The sequence below is a fragment of the Toxotes jaculatrix genome, chromosome 18, assembly GCF_017976425.1.
Source record: "Toxotes jaculatrix isolate fToxJac2 chromosome 18, fToxJac2.pri, whole genome shotgun sequence".
NCBI lineage: Eukaryota > Metazoa > Chordata > Actinopteri > Toxotidae > Toxotes > Toxotes jaculatrix.
Genome location: NC_054411.1, coordinates 18,648,746 through 18,671,544, shown reverse-complemented (window position 1 = coordinate 18,671,544; position 22,799 = coordinate 18,648,746). Strand labels below are relative to the sequence as shown.

General features: G+C 41.2%; 1 protein-coding gene across 1 annotated transcript; it reads left to right on the top strand.

Annotated features, from left to right (window-relative positions):
* The first annotated feature begins 485 nt into the window (after window positions 1–485).
* Window positions 486–21,595, top strand: carhsp1 (calcium regulated heat stable protein 1). Its single transcript, XM_041063527.1, has 5 exons — window positions 486–657; window positions 17,672–17,831; window positions 18,052–18,160; window positions 18,855–18,977; window positions 20,703–21,595. Exons 2-5 carry the CDS (start codon window positions 17,741–17,743, stop codon window positions 20,863–20,865), a joined length of 486 nt encoding a protein of 161 aa, XP_040919461.1. The 5' UTR covers window positions 486–657; window positions 17,672–17,740; the 3' UTR covers window positions 20,866–21,595.
* The last annotated feature ends 1,204 nt before the right edge of the window (window positions 21,596–22,799 follow it).

Genomic DNA, 22,799 nt, shown 5'->3' with positions numbered 1-22,799 from the left:
GAACCGTGTCCATTTGCAGTGGACCAGTTTCCCAGGTTATTTTTTAAAAAGATATTAAGAAATATATTGTTGTTGTTTTTTGTTTTGTTTTGTTTTGTTTTTTTTGTTTTTTTTGCTATTTATTCATTTGACTTCCATAGTTTCTCCTTGAATGTACGGTGTATGGTGATTCCAGATAGAAATAGTCTTCCATAAAAATCACACTGAAAACCAAAAACATTAACAAAACTAATCTCATTTACACTGGGATATTGGAAGCTTCGCAGGTTGTGTGTTTTTTTTAATATTTACGGTACGCTGCGTGGTTTTGAGGTCGCACTTTACCGTAACGTACGTGGCGTACGTTACGGTAAAGAGCTCACAGGTGACGTCGCCGTGGAGCCAGTAACGCCCATTCAGAAAACAGAGAGAGAGAGAGAGAGAGAGAGAGAGAGAGAGAGAGAGAGAGAGAGAGAGAGAGAGAGAGAGAGAGAGAGAGAGAGTATTTACGCTGCTCCACTCCTGGAGATTGAACCTTATCACAGTCACATCCTGAAGAGCGGTGGAGCAAACTGAACGCGCTCAACTTAACTAAACCCAAAGTTTGAGTTTTGCTTTCTCGGACGCGTTTTCCTCGATTCGGGAACATCCCTCAGAGGAGAAGGTGGAGGAAGTCAGGTGAGTGATGCGCGTTTGTAAACACTTTAAGAAAACAAACTGATAAGTGTTTGCTCCGTGAACGTCACACGGCCAATCCCCCCCGGACAGTTAGATAAGCGGTCAAGTTTGAGCACAAATTGCAGCATAAGTTAGAAAATAGGTTCATGGAACGGTAGAAAATACGTCTTGTTGTAAAAGTGAACAACGGGGCTGCTGTCAAGGTTGTCAGTTAGTTTGTCTTTGCTACCTATGTGTGGCGTTTACTGACTTCCATACTCTTTCCTTTCCATTACGGATAGTTTTTTTCTGGGCGCGAGCTGGTCTTCTTTTCCTTGGGAGGTGGGGGCAAACAAGCAGGCAAGGGGACACCAGCCAACAACAGAAAGGCTGTGTATATGTGTGTGTGTGTGTGTGTGTGTGTGTGTGTGTCATCCAATTACCTCTTCACACAAGTCTGAGTCGATGCTGTGTGTGTGTGTGTGTGTGTGTGTGTGTGTGTGTGTGTGTGTGTGTGTGTGTGTGTGTGTGTGTGTAAGAAGAACAGAACCTTTCATTCAGACTTGAAAAGGTTTTCTCTCAGCACAAACCTCTCATTCGAAGTTAATGAAGTGCTGGAAGATGAGCTTCTGTGGGCGCTTAATAGCTGTAGGATGTTGCCAGTATCTATCTGCAGCTCATTATAGGACGAGTGTGTGTGTGTGTGTGTTAACCACACAAGAGAGCAGAGGTAGAAGCAAAGCTCTTGTTTTTAAGCCCTGGTTCTGCCCTGTTGTTGGTTGAAACAAAAAACAAATCACCTGATGTGGTGGGTTAGTGGTATCTGTGGGTGAGGTTGTTTGTGTGTATCTGGCCTTATAAAGAAAGAAGTCCCAGGTTTATAATGAGGATTCTAATGACTGGGTGTCATGATGAAGTTTCAGTCAGCATGTAGTTGGCTCTGAAAGGCTTGAGGTGCCTCCTCCCTCCTGAGATACACACACAGAGGCAGATTTACAGGTGTGAACTTTATCAGTCTGGGTCTGAGTCTAACAGACTCACTGAGGTTGAACTAGGCTACTGTCGAACACCCGCATGTGTGTCTCTGCATGTTTTAGCTTGTACAGAGGTGTTCAGGGCCTCAGAAGACTGTCTGTCACTGCAAGTGAAGAGTCCTCTTATATAAACTGTGGACACTGTGTTCCTGCAGATCTGAGTGTTAATGCGAACGAATAAGACAAATGGCCTTGGCCCATGTTGTCGTTCAGTGTTGTATTCCTCCTATTTACACAAATAACTTCTCAAATTCATATTTACTTTTTTTTTCTAGCGACTATCCAGAGTAGTTCACCTGGACAAGGGTTTATAAAACTCACACAGGATTTCACAACTCTGAGCAATTATCACAGCTACAGCTCTTCACAACAATGTTTATCTCACAACAATTGTCAGGTAAACAGTAGAACTATGCAGTCATTTGGTTGGCTAATGCAGTTCAGAGCGGCAAGCAGCAAAAATCGAGTCTGGTTCAACATTTTTGCTCGATATCCCTGCGATGTTTTGCTGGCGCCCGCTGCGTTGGTACCTCTTCTGCTTTGCTGGATTAGCTCCATACAAATGGATGAGAGGACTGCATGATTCACGCAAGTTAGTCTGCACATGGCCTTAATCTAACCAGCCAGTCACAGCTAATCTCGGCCTGCAGGTACCCTTTCTTTTTGCATAGGGTTGACAGCTCTGGGAACGGTAGAGGCATACTTTGCAGCTTAGGTCATAATAAGCGCTGCAGTTGGCCCAGGGGCCATGGAATTTCAACATCCACCACTACACACTTTTTACTATAGACTTGGGTGATATGTTAAAAACTTTTGAACAGTTTGAAATTACACGGTCTCTTTCTTACCCGTGGAACTGAAAGAGCAGCGGAGTTTGAATAATAAATGAAAACAGGCACCACTACATGATTCTTTATGACCCTCAGTTTATGGACACTCAAACATTACCTCAGTGTAGTGCTGACATGTCATCTGGTCAACTTAAGAGACTTGTTCCGCATTTCCTCATATATTCTGAGCAGTAATGTGAGTAAATGTATCAGATCTCACTGTTACATGTACTAGATGACATTATGTCATGAAGCCTACATGGCTCTGAAAAGGCCTTTGCATCATAAGAAAGCTGAAGACTCTCAGTCTTGCACACCACTGACATATTTGTCTGCTCTGTCATAAATACCTGTTTTCAAAATGTCCACTGTTGTTAAGTCACTTTAAAGGCTCACCATGGATTTTATGACGGTGCCTTTTTACAGCTGCAAAGTCGGGAGATGGAGCTTGTTGTGAAGGCCTTGCATGCTGTTGTGCAATATGATCTGCTGTAACAGTCCCCTGTGATCGCTGGCTGTAGACAATAAAGCCGTGATAATGAGAGAGGGATGGGGAGAGAGAGAGAAAGACAGAGAGCTACTGAAATGAAGTTTGACCATAAACGTGTGAACAGGTAGTAAGATTTAACAACAGAAGAGTGATGGAGACACGAAAGGGTAGAGAAGAAAAGATGGACACCACAAGGACAAAAGTTTATACATTTCCATAAGTGATTGTTGAATATCTCGCTCCAAACAGCCTCCACTCTCATGGTGGTTTCAGGCCTCCCCTCAGAGTTTGTTACCTGTCTGCAGGGGGTTTGCTCCCATTGAGAAACAAAGACTGTTGATGATGTTCGACATGAGAGTGGTATCAGTCTGCTCATCTAACTCTCAGCAAGAAGGCAAATAAGTGTGTTTTCATTCTCGATGAGTCTGCCGATTATTTTCTCCATTAATCGATGACTCAGGGTCTAATAGATATCAGAAACTGATGAAGAATGCTACTGCTGTATCTCCAGCGGGTAAATTCCACTCACACTGAAATATGACTGGAATGACTGCTGGAGGCATTTGTGTGCTTGTCACCACATCTGTCAAGGTGGTACTCTGGGAAACACGGTACATAGGTAACACGATACGTCATCTAACAACATCTCACTTTGTTAAACCAGTATTGCAAAAAATATATCATCAAATTTCCCCTGGCCTCCACTCCACAGGTCATATTTTTCAACCAACCAAGTGGATTACTGTTACATGATGCTGCAACCTGAAGAGTGTTTTTCTTTTCTTTTCCTTTTGTCCCAACATTTGGGCTGATTATGCAGTGAGAGAACAGTCTCTGTGGGACAGAGACAGGGAGTACACAGCTTTTCTCAACAGTGACAATGTGTGAATCTAAGAGGTTAACCTGCTGTTTGGCTGTCTGTGTATATAAGTAACATAAATATAGACATTTATTTTAGCTCTTGTTGTAAAGCAGAGAGCCCTGCATTAAATGAAAGAGGCTATGTTAGTGGGGCCGAGTTGTTTTTGGTACTGAGACAAGAAATACGATGCAGGAAGGTCTGGTTTGAGTAGAAGATCGATGGGTTTGAAAGATTAACAGAAGAGGAAACACTGCACAGCAGTTTATAATAGTGACAGTATTTTACAACTCTGGAAAGTTATCAGGGCAATGATTTATCGTTTCATGCAACAGTCTTGAGGAAAATAGTGGAGATATGTTAATCTAACTTTGCCAAATGACGTAGAATTATCTGGTAGTTAAAGGTCAGCCAGATTCAATGTTTTTGTGTTGTATATCAACAAACCCCGGTGCATCTACCTGCCAAAGCAGTGGCTTCTAGGTTTGGCCATTTGACGATACTGAGGGATTGTCAATTTGTCAAACATCACAGAGGTTTTTTTTTTTCATACAGTTAATACTATGTTATCTGTCCCTCTGTAATATCTCCGGATGTATGAGCGACGCAAATCAAAGAGCAGGACAGTTTCATGGCAACGCTGATAAGCTTTGCATGAATGAGATGAAGCTTCTTGATTTTGTCAGGTGTTGAATTTGCTGAACGGATCAAAAGCAACATTCCTGTCTGGTCATTTTATCCATAAATAAATTTTCCACCCCCTCAAAAAAGTGTTGTATTGCAATGTACAATCAGTGTTCCTAGTCTAGGTGGTACACTGAGTTGTGAGAACTATAAGGTGCAGGAGGTCCTTAAGCATTTGTCTCAGTTTGGAGCAAAGCTCTTCACTCTCAGCCCTGAGGCTGCTCTGCCAGCACCGTGTAAACATATCTGCATGTAGTAAAGTAGCACCGAGCTGGGTGATATTACTGCACAAGTCAGGACAGGACACACACAAGATCAGGTTTCATTATTTGTAATCGGGTTGTGTGGGGATTGCTGACCTGCTTCTGATGCTTTTGTATACGGAGCAGCAACAACATGCACAAAAGTAAGAATAACGTGATGGAGCTTGACGCTAAAAATATAAATACAGTGTCATTTTCAGCTCATTTGTGAGTGATTTGTCTTTGAGTTTGACAGAATGTTTTGAACTTAAACCCGCCTCATGTATCTACATCAGAAAAAGTATCTTGTAGCCATGACCTGAGCTGCTCTACAGTTTTTTTTTATTTGATGTTTTGGTGGGGAGTACAGTTATTGTCAGGAAGTCTTCACCCACAGGAAGTGACCAATCACAACTTGTGGCTCAAATCCAAACTGCCTCCTAAACAGCAGTAAATGCTCTCACCTCCCTCATTCACTTCAGTGAGACCACTCTGTCTCAGACTCATGGATCTGTCTCTCAGACTGGACTTACTGGGATGTATTTTATCGTCTCACTGGTGCCTGAAGCAACACGCCCCCACCAGCACAGCCCTGTGTGTTGTTTTAATCTGGGGTTGTGTTTCTAAAACCTTTTATCTCTTCTGTTCTTCGCTCCTTGGCTTGATGGCTGTTTTTCTTCAGCTGTCTGTCTCCCTCTGCTTGTCAGTCCAACCCTGGTCTGTTTTTTGTCTTTAAGTATCTGTCATTATTCCACTTTGTTGTGGGAAGAATAACCCTCCCCACCCCCCCACCCCCTAAGTCTTACTTAGACATTAGCAGACATATCCAGATCTTGGGAACTTGTTTGCCCCCATTGTTCATTCTTTATAAAAATGACATTTTACTTTCATTTAACTCAGTGATATGTTTTTATGTTTTGATATTTTAAAAGTACAACAATTTAACATATGTATAACATATAAATAGGGTTAAATAATAGGAAATTGGCAGAAATGGAAACCAGAAAACCAAAACTGAAATATTTCTTTTCTCAGTCTGTTAGATGCTTGAACGTGATTGTAGATTAAATTATCATGCTAAATAAAATAAACCTCATAAAGGTGTTGTGCTGTATTAGCGTTAATTACTCCCCTCACTGTCTGCCATGTTGAATCTCCAGTGTAAAGCACAGCAGTGACCACTAATGAGCTATGACTCAAACTTGGGTTGAAAGTGATTTTCAGTATGAATCAGCCACAAGGTCTGATGGTAGTGAAACACACAGGCTGGTATTAGGGCACCATGGGACATGCTCAGTCAGTCAGTCAGCCCACAGCATGAGCCCTCTGCAGAGACAGAGAGGTTTCACAAGTCAGACTGTTTCAGATGTTCTAGTTACAGTTTGAGTAACAGTTACAGGTTAAATTGTAGTTTGTGTCTTGGTCCATGACTTCCTGTAGTCCATGACTCCAGCCAACTCGGTGAGAATTTAACAGTTGACCCTGGTCCAGGCTTGACAGGAGTCCATATAGGGAAAAGGCATGGATTTCACAAATCACAGCCGCTGTAGGAGAATGGAAATGGGGGAGTTTTTGAACATTGTGAAATTGTATTTGGCAGGTTTTGAAAGGAAGGACTTTAAAATGACACGCAGATGCTTGTGGATCAGTGATATGAGTCTAAAAGTGGTATAAGTCTGTGTTGGAACTCCTCTAGACTTAAGACAATACTGTAAATGATGATATTCTGCCCATACGAGGTCCAGTTAGGAACAGTAGTATCTTGCCTCAATGTTAGCCAACACAATACTGAAGAGATAAAAAGGAGCCATTGTCATTTTTAAGTCAGCAGCTGGGGCCAGTGCCTGATGGGAACATCGGCTGGACACCATTGAGTTTAAATCAGGGGACCATATTTTTCTGTCTCTCATTTTCTCTCTATGTCTTTGTCTTTTCTTTCTCTAACTCTGTGTTCTCACTCTTTTGCTCTCCTCCAATTAGAAAATGGACATCATATCATTTATTTACAGTAATTTAATTTTTGCATGCCTCCATTTTTCATATGTAATGTGTTAAAGAAGGTTTAGTGTTATGATTATCTTTTCACAGCTTGCTAGTTTTCTATATTTTGCATTAGCAAAGACAGCAAAAGTAGCCTAATTAACAAGGAATGCAGTAGGTCAGATGGACATGCCCCCCAACTTGAATACAGGCCATGATCTATTGTGTTTATTCATTGACACGAATAAACTATTACAGATCACATATTTTTTTTTTGTTCCCACATTTCAACAGTAGTTTCATGTCTGTGTGAATCTACCCAGGCTGTGACAGGCTGCTGTCCCTGCTGCTGTCACATCAGGTTTGTAGCAAATTAGAAAAACATGACACAGGTTGTGCTCAAATGTAATGTAACAGCCCCACGAAAGTCTTTGAACACTGCCCATCCGCTCTGGCCAGAGCGGCATGTTCCAGTCATTACTCATGTCAGACAACAATGTGCTGATACAGTAACTGAGATCTGGTACAGGTGCCAGACAATGCTTGTTTTGATAACTTACTTTGAGAAATATAAACACATGTTAAATCCATTCCATTTATAAAACATATCATTATTCTATTAATATATATATGTTATTTTATTATAGGTTTTGGTTTGTGTTGTTACGTTTACACTGTCACATTTTAAATTACAGCTTTAAATACAGAGTGAAATTGCAAAAAATGGGGGGAAAGTGACATTGTTAAAAAGTTTGTTTCTTATTAGATCTGCAACTAACAGTTATTTTCATTATTGATTAATCTGCAGATTGCTTTCATGGGTTAGTTGTTTTCATCATCCAGTCTGCAAAATGTCACTGAATAGTGAGAAAAGCCCAGTGTAATTTTCCACACCCCCAGATGATGTCTTTGAATGGCTTGAGGTATTTTTTGTGGAATTTGAAGTTACCAAAAGAGTTTACATACCCTAGTTTACACACTTGGCTTAGGTGGAAAAGCTGCCATATTAATAAAAAGAGGATGTGATAAAAACCTTATAAAAACAATTGTTTGGAATAAACTGTGACACTTTAACAAAGCTTTGGCATTTTGCCACAAAATTGTTAACATTGTTGTTAAAACCAAATCTGTCCAAGTTCTCAGGGAAGTATTGGTATTTAAGTGTTGCTTTTTCCTAAATAAATTAATAAATAAATAACTAATAGTAATGCTTTCTCCATCTATTAAAAAAAACAGTTCTTGTAATGAATTCTCTGGCTTCTGGTAAATGGTATTAAGTGCGGTAGAAACAGATTAGGCTGGTTATGGGAAAATGGGTTCGGTAAAAAGATCATTTCTACGCTATCACAAATTAGCTGCATTAACATTTACAGACAGAAGATGGAATTTTCTTGTAATTTCCAGGTTCAGTGGTCTCAGTGCAGCCGTAACGCTTTGCCTCGCACGGTTTGTCTTGTTTGTCTCATGTAGTGCACACAGTGCTGTAATGGCTCTGTAACAGCTCAGCACAGCTTCAGTTTCACTGCCTAATGCAGTGTAATTGTTATGATGGAAGCAATCCTGTAAAACACCAGGACTAAAGCAGTGGTTGACCTTTTAGTGCTGAGACACACAGAGACTTTTATGATCAGCTGAGTGATAGCTAACATGGAGAAACCCAGACTTCTAAAAAAAAATAAATCCAAAGTGGATTTATTGAACTGAATCTGGTAAAATCATATAATCGTATTATATCATAATCATGTCATGCAATAATTGTTATTTTTACAAAACTCTTTCCTCTGGATTCATTAAACTGACCAGTTGTTTCTTATAACTTTTCCAGCCTGAGTGTGACTGATTCAGCTCTTTGCTTTGGCTCTTCCCAGCTTGTAAAGTCTCAGGTTTTTCTTTTTCCCACGCTGGAAAGTGCTGCTCTAATTATTTACCCAGAAGCATACAAAACCCATGATGAGGTGATGATTGATTAATTGTTGTGCCTCAGGTCAACATGGTGGTGGGGTGGTTAGCACTGCTGCCTCACAGCAGGAAGGGTCCCTGCCAGCCAGTGCTTACGTGGGTTTCCTACCATTTTCCTTCCACAGTCCAAAGACAGGCAGGCTCACTGGTGACTCTAAATTGCCCATGGGTGTGAATGTGAGTGTGAACGGCTGTTTGTCTCTGTGTCAGCCCTGTGATGGACTGGCAACCCGTCAAGGGCGTACCCCGCCCCTCGCCTAGTGTCAGCTGGGATTGACTTCAGCTCTCTACAACCCTCAAAGGCTAAGCGGTGTAGCTAATGGATGGGTGGATGAATCAGATCTCGACTCATCTCTTCTTGTGGTCAGTTTACTTACTACATGACACCGTAAAAAGCTTTTCTGTTCTTTTTTTCTGAAGGTTAATGTGATAAAAGCACCAACATTTTACCTTCCTTTTTGGAAACCCTCACAGTGGAGCCAACTGCAGGGTCATCGTGTTGCTGCTGTACATAGTTATGATGTAAATGTGACAGGATGTTGCAAATATTGTTAATGTCATGATATGACACATTTCTCCTGGATTGTTACGTATGATATATGAAATGGCACACAGATAATAGATTGCATCATGAGTTAAAACATCAATCCGCTGCTGTTCTAGATGAAATGTCAGAGGATCACCAAAAACATTTGGATTCAACATCTGGGCACCATGAATGTCTGTATAAAATTTTGTGACAATCCACCCAATAGTTGTTGAGGTATTTCAGTCTGGACCAAAGCGGTAGACAGACCCAGCGACTGACAGGTACACCACATAACAATAGCATAAAAATTCTACATATGGGAGCTGTAAGAGAACCCCAACTAAAGTGTTTACCCTCTGCGGTGATTGCACAGGATGAGACCCAGCTGCTTCTCTTTTCCTGGTGTTTTCAGGAAGTGGTGATCATTTGCTGTGATTGTGACACTCTGAGGACACGGTGGGGTGTCAGAATGTGTGAGGAGAGGAAATGACCAAAGGAAAGTGTGGGGAGAACCTTCTAACTGCCCCGTGGAGCTTTCTTGTAAACAAAGTTGTCTTTACATGGGTGTGTGTCCTTGTATCATGTTACTGCAGCAAAGATGTTGGTGCATCTAGTGCAGTATCACGTCGTCGTCGTTGAGTGAATAGAAAAATATCATGGACTTTTATTGCCGTTGTCGACTAATACAGATGTGATCTGACAGGGGGATCAACAGCTGGAAAATTTAAGCATCAGAGTGTACTTACCATACTTCACCACACAAAAAGAATAAAGGAAGGATATGTTAATCAACAGCTGTAATGAATTTCAGCTTTTAGAAAAAAAAAAACTGGTTGAAGCCCAAACAGATGTGTACAAGTGTGCTTGCCTTTTTGCTTGTACCAACATGAATTATTTTGCTTTGTTTCAAGTTGGCTGAAAGGAGTTTCATTTACATAAACTCAAAGATTAGTAACAAAAGGATGAGGTAAATTAGTTTGATCAAAGACCAGTTTGACTCCTCACCTATTCTTTACTAGAAGCACCCGTATGAATAAATCATCATTTCAAATGAACCACCTCTTTTGATTTTTATGTATGAAATAAATCATCCTCATCCATAGACTCTGAACACACAGATCAGGCACTTAAAGCTCCTAAATGTGTGGTTTGAAACCTTGTGTGCTTTTTTTAAAGAAAAGAAAACATAGTTATTATTCCTTATAAGTAGATAAAGTACATCATTCTCACATGTCAAATATTTCTGGATTTATTTTGTAAATAAAGTAGTAAAATATGTGACTAAGCTGTTGGATGGTTTACACCCTTTGCGACTGTACGCTTGTGGCTCTTGCCCGTCAGACTAAGTGGAATTATGGTGGATCTTGAAGAATTTGTAGGCAGAGTAGATGCTGATCAGTAGGTCCTGGTTGTTTAAACAAGTGGATAAATCAGACAGAATGATGTAATTTTTAAAACAGCGTCTTCAGTGCATTGCTGGTCTATCACAGAGCAACATAAACAATATAAACACTGGGATAGAAAATTTTCTCAGCAAGAAAATTAGAAACTTCGATATACTGTTACGTCAAACTGTTTGACAATGTCCTACTAAAGCAATCCCAAAACAAAGCTGTTTCTATGATAGTATTTCAGGAACACACAGCCCCCTTCCCACAGTAGGTAGAGCAAGGTTGGTTGAGTTGGCAGAAAACACCACATGCTATTGTTCGGGTATCACAGTTTGGACAGTCAAGCGGGAGAGACGAGTGCTTCCTTTGAGGAAGTTGGGGGTTTTTTTGTGTGTGTGTTGGCACAGAAAGTGAAAGCACAGCCACCTCAAAAGTAAAGAGAAGTTGTGGCTAAACAAGGTAACAAGATGTTGGTTTGGACCCCAGTTTGTCTCTGGGGTGCTGAAGTAAATTCTGATTCCAACACAACAAACCATAACACAATTATGTTTCCACACAGCTTTTCAATAATCAACCTCAAATCCAGTCAACCTAATCAGTTTTTTTTCATGTTATGTGTAAATGAATATCATGATCAGATTTTTCTAAACTCTCAGACACTGACCATCAGGCTCAGGCTCAAAAATCCTGTATTGATCAGTTTCTTATCAAACCAGGCCCAAAGATCCCAGCAGGGATTAGTGTGTGATGTAATCTGATGCCCTCATGGGACATGATGATTTGTTTTAAATTTGGAAAGACCTGGACCTGGAACGATACACTCAAATGGACATAACACCAGTGCTGATCATATAAAAACACACCTCCAGGGGGATGATGCAGCTTGTGTGAACCGCAGCGTACGCTCAGCCTTCATGAATGTGTGCATGATCAAAATACGGGAAACACTGCATTGACGCACACTGGAGGGTGAGTCATCAAATTGTAGGATCAGGACTATCTCTTGCTGTCACATACACACACGTATCACATTTGGCCTTGCACACACGCTCACGCACACAGGACCATGCGCCCACCCACACTGACTTCCAAGCACGCACAGAGCTTAATATAATAGGCTCTCTATGTTTAAGGTTAATGCTTTCTGCCTTCAGTGCTCCACACTGGCTGCATAATGCGTCTAAAGCAGCTGCTCTCGTTCTTTGTGTCGGTGCATACAGGTCCTCAATAACTTGCCTGGAGCCATTAACAAGCCCCATCCACTTCATTTTTTTTTTTTCAGCCGCTTTCAGTGATGACTGGGAGACCTTCAGCTACGAAGGCTCAGAGAGTCCTCTTTATTAGTCCAACATGATGAAACGGTGCAGTGCAAATGTAAAAATGTAACATTAATGAATCGATTATGAAAATAATTGTTGTACTTGAGTATTAAGACTTGAAAACTTGCAAAAATGTACTTATTGGTTTCTGGCCCTGAGGGGCTGTAGCTAAGCTAAGCTAAGCTATTCAGCTGTTGGATCACATAGCCTCATACTGTATGTTCAGCTGTATTTCCCTATAATGCCTTTGTGTCATCTCTTCCTTGTTTTCCTGGGGGATGAACAAAGAACTGAGTGATTGTGTGAGAGAGCTAGTGAGAGAGAGACAATGGACAGAGAATGAGAGTGGCTGCAGGCAAAGGGAGAGATTGGGGTGATTGTGTTAACAGTCTCACTTCCTCACTCAGTCATCCCTCTGGCTTTTTTTTTCTCACCACTGTAGCTCACTGGCATCTGTCCTTCTCTGTGCTTTGTCACATCGGTTTTAAAATACAGACAGGATTTCCAGTCGGCATTGGTGTGTCTTGATGTTTGCGTGCAAGATGTGCAACCTTAATACTTGCATCAATCTTGAACAGTCTGTTTTGGATTTACTAGCATTTCTCTTTCTTCTTCTTCTTTCCTTTTATGTCCTGATTGGCTTTGTTTACAGCATTGATTCCTAAGTGAAAATGAGTTGAATTTGACATAGTGGCTAAATGAAATGTGTCAATCGCCACATCTTTCAGTAATTTTTTTTTTTTTTTCAGTATTCAGTCTGTGACTACTGTGTCTGCATCACTGGCCTTCTCTCCATGTCTTTGTTCAGCAGGATGGGAGGTGACAGGACGTCCTGGTACACTCAGAGACACCCTCATTCACCAGTTAAATGATTTTACCAAAGACCCGTGTAATGGAGTAAAACACTGATTCTGTGTCAGAGGATTATCAGTGTGCAAGTAATTGTGGTATCTGTTTTCTAATCTTATCAGCAAGACAGTGAATAAGAATATTTCTCAAAACGTCAAACTGCTGTTCCTTTAAATTGGCACAGCCTGGAGCCGTGGAAAAACAGCCTTAACATTTAACAGTTTAGATTTTATAAACTTACAGTAGGATGATTACTGCTACTGTCACATTACTGTGTTTTATAAATCCATAATATGAAGTATCTGCACTTACAATTACTGATATATACATCTGAAGGACTGTCCCTTTAGAAATGAGATTGATTTCTCAATGCAGCTCCAGATGAATGGATCTAGTCTTGTAAGGCTGAAACTCTAAACCAGTGAATGGAGTCTGCATAGATTCATGAAAACTGTCATCCTGCCTCACACAGTATAACAGCCACATCACGTGTAGGAGGAGTCAACCATTGTGGTTTTTTATAGGGCCGACACTGATTGTTACTGATTTTAAAAAACAAAAAAAAAAACCCAAAACATTAACCAATAGATGTTTGCAGTAAACATAAAAAGAGCACAAATTCTAAGACAAAACATATGCATGAGTATGTGTGTGTGTGTGTGGGTGTGTGTGTGTGTGTGTGTGGGTGTGTGTGTGTGTGTGTGTGTGTGTGTGTGTGTGTGTGTGTGTGTGTGTGTGTGTGTGTGTGTGTGTGTGTGTGTGTGTGTTTTGTGCCCCACTGGGCTGGTATTTGCTGTATCAGCAGGGTCTCTGGGTGATGTGGTGTCCAGAAAAACTATCATGGAAAATTCCATAGGACACAAGTCTAGTGCTCTGTGTGCGTGTGCATGTGTGTGTGTGGGTGTGTGTGTGTGTGTGTGTGTGTGTGTGTGTGTGTGTGTGTGTGAGACAGAGAGAGAGGGTCATGCCATAATTAAATAGAAGAAAATAAAAAGAAAAGAAACTATTTATTTGTTGTTGCCAAAGCTCCGGAGTCACTGTTAAATGGAGTGTTACAGACTTGCCAGACATCCCAAGCCCAATTTCATACCAGAAAGTACTTCTTCAGTATCATTTAATAATGACTTTACTCTCTCTATTCTCTGTTTTGTGGCACACCTTTGTCCTTGTTTAACTCATATTCCCATATAAGTTAAAACTATATTAAACAGAACATGAAGTTTCCTAAATTTCAGTGTGGACAGTAACTGTGATTTACCCTGTGCCTGTTTCTTTGTTTCACCATGAATTTCTTCTCTTCTGCCTTCTTGTAGGTTGCCAGCTGCACAAACCATATCATCAAGTACCCATTCACATTCATAAGCACTGCTCGTTTGGTTTCTTAGAAACTGTTTAGAGCAGTTTCATGAAGGAAGTTAGCGGTTATTTATGTGTGTGTGTGTGTGTGTGTGTGTGTGTGTGTGTGTGTGTGTGTGTGTGTGTGTGTGTGTGTGTGTGTATGACTGGACTTCTATGGAAATAATAACATCTTCACCACATGAAGACTTAGATTCAACCAAACCTGCTCTGCCTTTGCAGACTTTAGAAACACCTGAGCTCAACAACGTCCGGTGACATGTTTATTTTGTTTTGCAGGGAAGTTCATTTATAATTAATATACAGTGTATTTAAGCACAATATTTGTGTTTTTATTTTTTACAGATTTCATTCAACACCATCCTTATACAATATGTACAGTATGTACAGACGCCACTATATTTTAACCAGAAGTTGCTACCATAAGGTGGTGAGAGGAAAGTATGACTGCAGGAAGTACTACTGAAGCACTGCTGTCTGTTTCTGTCAGAATGGTGAGACAAGGGAAAGTAACAAAGGAAGACAAACTGTTTGGTTGACGGTTCAGCGGCGCCACATTTTGTCAACAGCTGCTGAAGCGTTTTGATTTCCTTATCATTCAGATTCACGTCTCTGACTGGCTTCTTCTCCATAGCAACAGAACCCCTAGGCTCATGGGTATTGTAGTATTTTAGACCTGTCCACCATGCCAAAATGACAGAGGAAACATGGCTGAAAGCTGAAAGCATTAAACCTGTCAGCCTTAACACAAACACTCTGTTACATTATCCAGTCGAGGCTCACATTTCTGTGTTAAGAGACATGAAGCATATTGTTTAAAGGAGAAATTGAAATGGGAATACAGAGGGTGGGAAAACACTTCTGAAACCAGCTCCCACTTCACAGCTTTATGAAGCCCCGTCCCCCTCCTCCCCCTTGTGCTAATATGACCATGACTGATAGTGTAATAATAAAAATGCAGTTAGTAACAAGGCTCTTCGTCCTTTATAGCTGAGATTAGCTTTAAGACTGTTTTTTTCCCTTATTTTCCTCTGTCCTCTGAGCAGCTGACAAATCAAACAGGTGGGACGAGTAGGACACTGAGAGTCTCTGGAAACTTGGGTAGGAGGGGGTTTGTTCCATCACAAAGTCCAGTCCAGGAAGCAGAGTTTTGAAAGCAAGAAATCTCAACAGCTGTCACTGTATTTTTTGTGGAATGATTGGTATTAATCAACAACTTGATGTGGACTTATTGTTCCCTGAAAGGGGGTTTGTGCATAATAGTTTAGACATTGACCAGTTTCTCATATTCTTAGCAGCTGTTGGTTTCATTTCATTAGACTATGGTCAAGAGCTGAAACAGTCAGTCAAGGGAAATTTAGAGCTAAAACTTTGCTGGTTCCAGTTACTCAAATGTGAAGATGAGCTGCTTCTCCTTGTCTTATACAGGCTATGGGAAATTGTGGTGGGCATTTTTCTGTCATGACTATACTTAAAATTAACTGTCAACTAATTTGATAATGGATTATTCATTAGTCATTTTTTTCTAAGAAGATTTAGATGAAAAGCATACATGCCTCAGAAGTGCACAACTTTTTGGCCACAGGATTCTGGGATAAGCTGAAATATGTATGGTTGGAAACAGGAATCTAAAGCACAGAGTATTTAAAGTTATTTGGCCGAAACATGGTGAACCATCACTACAGTCCTTTAAAGCAGCATGCAGTGAAGAGACTTCACGGGCTAAATCTGTACTCATCATTGTTTTCCCAGTCTCCCTCAGGCATTATCTCTTTCTTATCTGCCACTTTTCCGTTTCATTTCTCCCTCCCTCTGTGCTCCTTGCAAAGACCCTGTTGTTGTTCTAGAGTAGCTACCATCTCTCCACATCTATGACGACCTCTTTCCCATTTCCTTTAGATCTGTGCAGTCTGAAAACCATCAGTCTTGATTGTGTTTCACTTGATTCATACCTCCAGTATTGGGGGCTTGCTCTTGTCACATTGTAAATAAATGATTATAAAGTGTATATGTGGGTGTACATCTATGTGAGAGCATGTGTGTGTGTGTGCATATATACATGGTTATGCATGTGCGTGGATCGTCAGTGGTAACCCTGCCTTCCTCCAGCAGGAAACATGTGATTGCATTAACCTCATGTCTATTGAGTTAAGATGGATCAGAGGCTCTGCTCACTCTGCTCTGTGTTTTGAAACTGTGAAATATATTCAGGCTCCTGCATGTCAGTGTGTGTATGTGTATGAATTTTAAACAAGCTGTTGTGTGCTAAGCAAATCTTCCTGGATAAATATACCCAGAGCTGCATCATCAATCACAACAAACACAAAGCCTCGATCTATCAATACTGAACTGAGCCAGACTGAGCGTTTTCTTATAGGTACTGCGTTCTGTCCACCACCTGACACCCAGCGGAAGAATTTCTCTTTCAGAAAATAGTCCCTGTGAACCATGTTAGTTTCACACACAACAGTTTAATGCTAAAATTGACAGCGTTAGCATTAAAGATGGGATTCTATCATTTCTATAACAGTAATTTAGAACAGGACTACGAGTCTGCAGCTATGCTAGCTGCTCAAGCTGTCACCAGGTTTGTTTGTCTGCCTTTTGGTGCTGGGCAAGAAGTGTGGAGCGACTTTCATCAAAAACCGAGGGGACCTGCTGCAGCAGAGTTTTCGGGCTGTATTACCTAAACAGTTCTGATGTAGTTTTCTGTGCGTTCGTCACTGCGAGCTGCCCCCTTACACATTACAAATAGTCATGTGATCTATTGTTGATATAAAAATATTGATTGGTGCAACTTTAGATTTTGTTTTTTGAGTCAGGGGACATACAATGCAGTTTCCCCCTTTTTATAATTAGACTTGAACTCACAGCCTTGTAGCTGTGGAAGTATTAAACCCTGTTTTTGGAAAGCTGGAAAATCTGCTCCTGCTTATTCTGTCATCAGCTGCAGACATACTGAGAAATACTTACTGTCCCGGAGCTCACTGACCTGCTCCTGGTGCTTCTGTTATTGTTTCCTTCAGTTATATTTGTCTAGCACCCCTCTCTCATCCCTCTCATCCCCTTTTCTCCATAGCTCTCCTTTAACAATTTATTAGTAATGGAAAGAATAAATCAATGGAGGTTTTCTTCTCTGCCTGTCCCTAATTGGTTGACATAGCTGGTGACGTAATGACTGATGATGTAAGTCCTGGGGCGAGGTGAATGTGGGGGGTGGGGGGGCGGCTCTCCTTCAGTGCCTCTGCAAGGTCGCAGCATTGTCGTCCCATCCACAAATTGTTGTTGCCATGGTAATGGGAGCTCTGAGAATGCCACTGGCGGGTCACTCATTCAGTGTGTGTTTTTTTTGTTTGTTTGTTTTTTTTTAGGGGGGTTGTTGTACTTCACAGCTTGTGTGTGTGTGTGTGTGTGTATGTGCACATTTAGTAAGGAGTGATGGGAAGTTTGTTGGCATACAGCTACAATCTACTCAAAGACGTCACATTTCTTCTCCTGTCCTGCTCTCCTCAGGTGTTTTACAGCCTTTGAGTGACCTCACCCCTTCCTTCCTCCCCACGCTTTGACTCCACCTCCTCCGTGATGTCATCTCAGGCCCCGCCCACCCAGGGGTCAAGACCAGTGACCCCTCCGCTAACCTCTGCGGGATCCCCACGGTCTCCAGTGTTGCCAGGTAAAAGGCACATTTTTAGCTCCTTAGAGAACTATGTGTTGTCTTATTTCATTAAAGGCTGAGATGTTACTATATTCAGAGACTATCATGCTGTAAAAATGTATACCAGCATATTCCCAATCACTACTGGCGATGCAGTTTGACGAGCGACAACCTCGAAGTGTAGTACACAACCAAGACACTATGCTGCCGTGTGTTATTTTTGTTATTATTGTTTCAGAGTCCCTGCATCCTCCGATCTGCAGACACAGGGACCGCTCGCCCTCCCCCATGAGAGGCTACCTCATCCCCAGCCCTCTGCCCACACGCAGAAACAGGACCTGCTCAGCGTGAGGACATATACGCACACACACGCACATTACACTGTAGATTCCCACAGGATGAAACATCCGTAAAAGGAAGTGAAGCGAGTGTAATGTTAGCTGCTATGTCTCCAGTATAGTAAGTGATGCTTGTTGAATTTATTAGCGACTTGTAGGAACAGGGTAAAGGAATGAAGGTGTCTATACACTGTACCGTATACAGTCATAATAAGGGTGAACAATGTACCATCCTCCTCCTCCTGAAAGGAGAGTGAATACTGGACCAACATTTGTCAGCAGGCAGAAACACATCTCCAGATTAATGCTAATGTTGCTCTGTGCATGCTGAACGGATAAATTGGCAACTTTTTGCTAAGTAGTTCCACTGAGTGACAAAATTCAATCAATGCAGCCTGAAGGACGATATTGTTATTCAAAATGTAAGAATTTCACTACGTTGTGAATTTAAAAACTACATTACAGATCAAGTTGTCCCATGTTTATATGACTGAAAGTGTTTGACAGGATCATGATGTAACAGAAATAGAAAGAAATTTTCATCTGCTAGTGAAAGAAAATTCCCTGTTTTCAGTAAGTGGGGATTCAGAGTGTTGTGTTGATACACTCACATTCTTGAATGCTCTTCATCACTTACTTCTTTTTTTCCCATCACCCTCCATTTCTTCCATCCCTCCGTCTATATTTCACTCTCTCTATACAGGACAGCTCGTGCGTCCGAGGGTCCAGTGTTTACTGGTGTGTGTAAATATTTTTCCCGCTCCAAAGGCCATGGCTTCATCACGCCATCGGACGGGGGCAGCGACATCTTTGTCCATATCTCAGAGTAAGTGTGTGAGTGGGTGCGTATACTGTGAGAATCATAGGTTTGTGGATAGGTTGTTATGTTTATGGGGGCTGGGTGTTCTTATGAGAAAGAAGAGAATAGTATTCCAAAAAATAATAACATTTTAACTTATGCTGATATGTACTTAATCAGGTTAAGTGGAAATTATGTGAATAGAAAGGCATCAACAGTTGGTGTGAGTGCATGTGTGTGTGGTTCAGTGGGTGTGTTCAGTGGATGAAACTTGAGGATGAGTGTGTGTTTTGTCTCTGATGAGGTGTATGAGGGGGCTGCTAATCACTGTCATCAGACTACAGCAGGGCTCTGTGTAGGAGTAGAGGGACACACAGACACACACACACAGACACACACCAAAGAAAAAAGAGAAGCAGACCCTCTTTTATTGTATCCTGCATTACAATAAACATTGTGTCGCTGTGTTTTATGTGTATGTAGGTGTTTAAGTGTGTGTGTGCATGTGAGTATACACTGCTGACGTCCGTGTATTTTATGCCCGTGGGTGATAACAAAGGCAACGTGCTGAAGGTCATCAGATTTCATCGTCCTCCTACACCGCTCCTGCAGCTACTGCCATCCTGTGTGTGTGTGTGTGTGTGTGTGTGTGTGTGTGTGTGTGTGTGTGTGTGTGTGTGTGCGTGTGCGTGTGCGTGTGCGTGTGTGTGTGTGTGTGTGTGTGTGTGTGTGTGTGTGTGTGTGTGCGCTTTCTGTTGTGTAGTATTAAAGACAGTTTGAAAGTTCATCTTAAAGGGTTATAGTATTATAACACCAATTATGGCACGTCAACACCAACACCACCTCACTTTTTGTAAAGATCTCTGACCACACTACAACACTTAATAGGAAAACAGCTCCTACTGTCGGACAGTTGAAGCATAAAATAGTGAACTCATTGCAGCTCATAGATGCTGTGAGTGTATATCTCTCAGTATACTCTCACTATAAACACAGGTCAGTGCCATTAGCTGTGTGGTGCGAGCAGCTGTAGTGATATACTCTGCATCCTCGCTGAGCCAAGGTGGAGGGAGAGTAACACAAACATTTTGTACTAAAAGGTTGTAATTTTCGAAAAGAACCTCTTAAAGCCTCATTTTAACTTCAGCTGAACTTAAGAATTCACTTTTATACTGAAGGACTGTGGATTTTGCCCCCCCCCCCCCCCCCAACAATGACATTTAAATCACATTGTGAAGAGACTTCTAGGTAGCCAGTGTGGAGATAAGGTATGGTTACAGTGAGCAGTAACTCCTTCAGTAAGACATTTTTAAAAAATATTTGTTGTCCTTTAGCTTCATTGTCACATGACCCTCGGATGTGTCAAATCAAGGCTTTGCTAACAAGACCACCAGCAGTAGTTACCCAACATGCAGATATTTGCACCTAAACACCAAAAAGCATGCTGAGCAGACAGCTTTTACAAAGTGCAGGCTTGCGTTAGTGCTATTGGCTGGGAAATAGAACCATTTCCTGTTTTGTTCTTTATCTGTGTTGGCATTGCAGTAATGTTACTCACCCTGAAACAAAACGGTGAGTCTTTTTTTTTAAATTCTGGTGAAATTTAGTTGCAATTCACTTTGTTTCACTTGCTGGTGTTCACTTGCGCTTTTCAGCTGCACATCTGCATGTGAGGTAAAGCTTAAGAATAACTTGTACTATTTTATAGTTTCTAACTTTTTAATGTTTTTTTTTTTTAACTTCTCCCTCCAGCATCGAGGGTGAGTACGTGCCAGTAGAAGGCGACGAGATGAGCTACAAGATTTGCTCCATCCCTCCCAAACACGAGAAGATCCAGGCAGTGGAGGTGACCATAACCCATCTCAACCCTGGAACCAAACACGAGACCTGGGCAGGACGCATTGTCAGCAGCTGAACCCTCACAAGGAAGGGGGGTGGGGGCGCTGGGTTAACAAGGCCAGTGGGTGGGAAGGGAGGCATAGAAGAAATTGGGAGGGGTGGAGCGGGTGAGAGGGCGAGGATGATGATCAGCTGGGGAAAACTGAAACTGAGAGCTGTTAGCAGGCCTGGAGGGCTGGGGGGAGTGGCTACTAACAGTTGAGACAGCTGGGATATGTCAAAGAAGACATGACCAGCGTCCTGAGGTGACAATCAAAGGTTTAATTTGAAGGGAAATCTCTACCATCTCATAGTTGTTTCTGTCCTTCCATGGAAATGAGTAACTATATCTTAGGAAAAGATACAGCTGGTTTGACTGGTATATGAACAGATGTATGATTACAGTGGAAAAATGTTTATCATTGAAAGATTCATAACATTACTGTAGGTTTCTCGCTTAGATTCTTAGACTCCCCTTGTGTTGAAATTTGACGTACATTGTTTGAAGTTTTACTTAATTTGATGAGGAATTTATATTCAGACACGTTCAATTGAACTTTGCAGCGTTTGAGATGAACCTGCTGTGGTCATAGCACAGCTAATGAGGAGTGCTGAATAACCCAATAACCCTCCAGGTATCCAGTGCGTGCCTACTTCTACCCAGAGACCTTACAGCTCTGTTTGTGCCTACTTATATCAATCTATCATCTGTATTTGATCATGCATGGGTGGCTACATGAGTGAATTAAAGCATTTTTCAACTGGTACATCTTCGGGGATTCTGCATTATTTTATTTATTTTTTTTTTTTAATTTTACATTTAGAATAAACGTCTTTGTTTTAGACTAACTCCAGTCAAAGTTTGCCAAAGTATGCAGCATCATTGTGAAAAAGGCATTTCCTACAGTGGTGAACTGGGCTGGTGTTTGTAAAACCGGTCAGAAACACTCTTAAGAATAGTCCTAAACCTTCACTGGTGAGTAAAAATAATTCTTAGTAAAACATTAGGCATTGGAAATGGCTTTATACATCCAGGTCCAGATGCTGACATGAGAATTCAAATAAGATTATTTTTTGACATTTTGATGAATGTCTGTATTTACAGGCATATGCATGGCACTTTCTATCATTATTACTGATCTACTAACAGAACTGCTTCACTGAAATTCAGCATTACATGTTCAGTGCAGTGGATTTGTCATCCCTACCACAGATACACTTCAGTCTGCTGCTCTCTTCTGTCCACATCTGTCTACTACAGCTGGACAAACAGTTCAGGGGCTGTACTGTATTCTCTGCTCACTATCATCCATCACTTTCACTATGGAGGACAATTTTACCTAAAATAAGAATTGAAGAATTGAAAATAGACAGAAATAGCAAATAAATGATTATTATATTTATTCCCACAGAGGAGTTACAGTCGATATTAACTGTGACCACTAGAGAACAGCAGACATCATTTTTCTGACAGCTTTAGTGTAGTTAATTGAGAGTTTTCTCTCCTCCCTCACTCTCTCTCTCTCTCTCTCTCTCTCTCTCTTTTTTTTAAACACTCGTGGCCGTAACAGTGTCCAGACTTTGGCTATGCTGGTCTTCGTCTCCTGCACACTCTCCTTTTTACACTCTTATTAAACACAGCTAATTATTATAGATATACTTTTTTATTTTATTAAGTAAAACTAATGTACATGAGCTGTTGTTGTTGAGCAGCTGACGTCCACACTACAGAGCTACATGAACAGTTGGCTGTACGAAATGTTAAAAGCAAAAAGCACCCAGTGAGCAGCAGTTCAGAGGATGTTTGGCTCAGAATTTAGCATCAAACTGTCCATGGATCCTGGATCCTGGATCCATGGACAGTTTGAGTGGTAGCTGCCTGGTTTATCAGCCTTTGGATCATTATGAGGGGCTGTGTTAATGGAAACAAAGGAAAGCTAGAATAATTGGAATTTTGGAAGCAACTGAAAA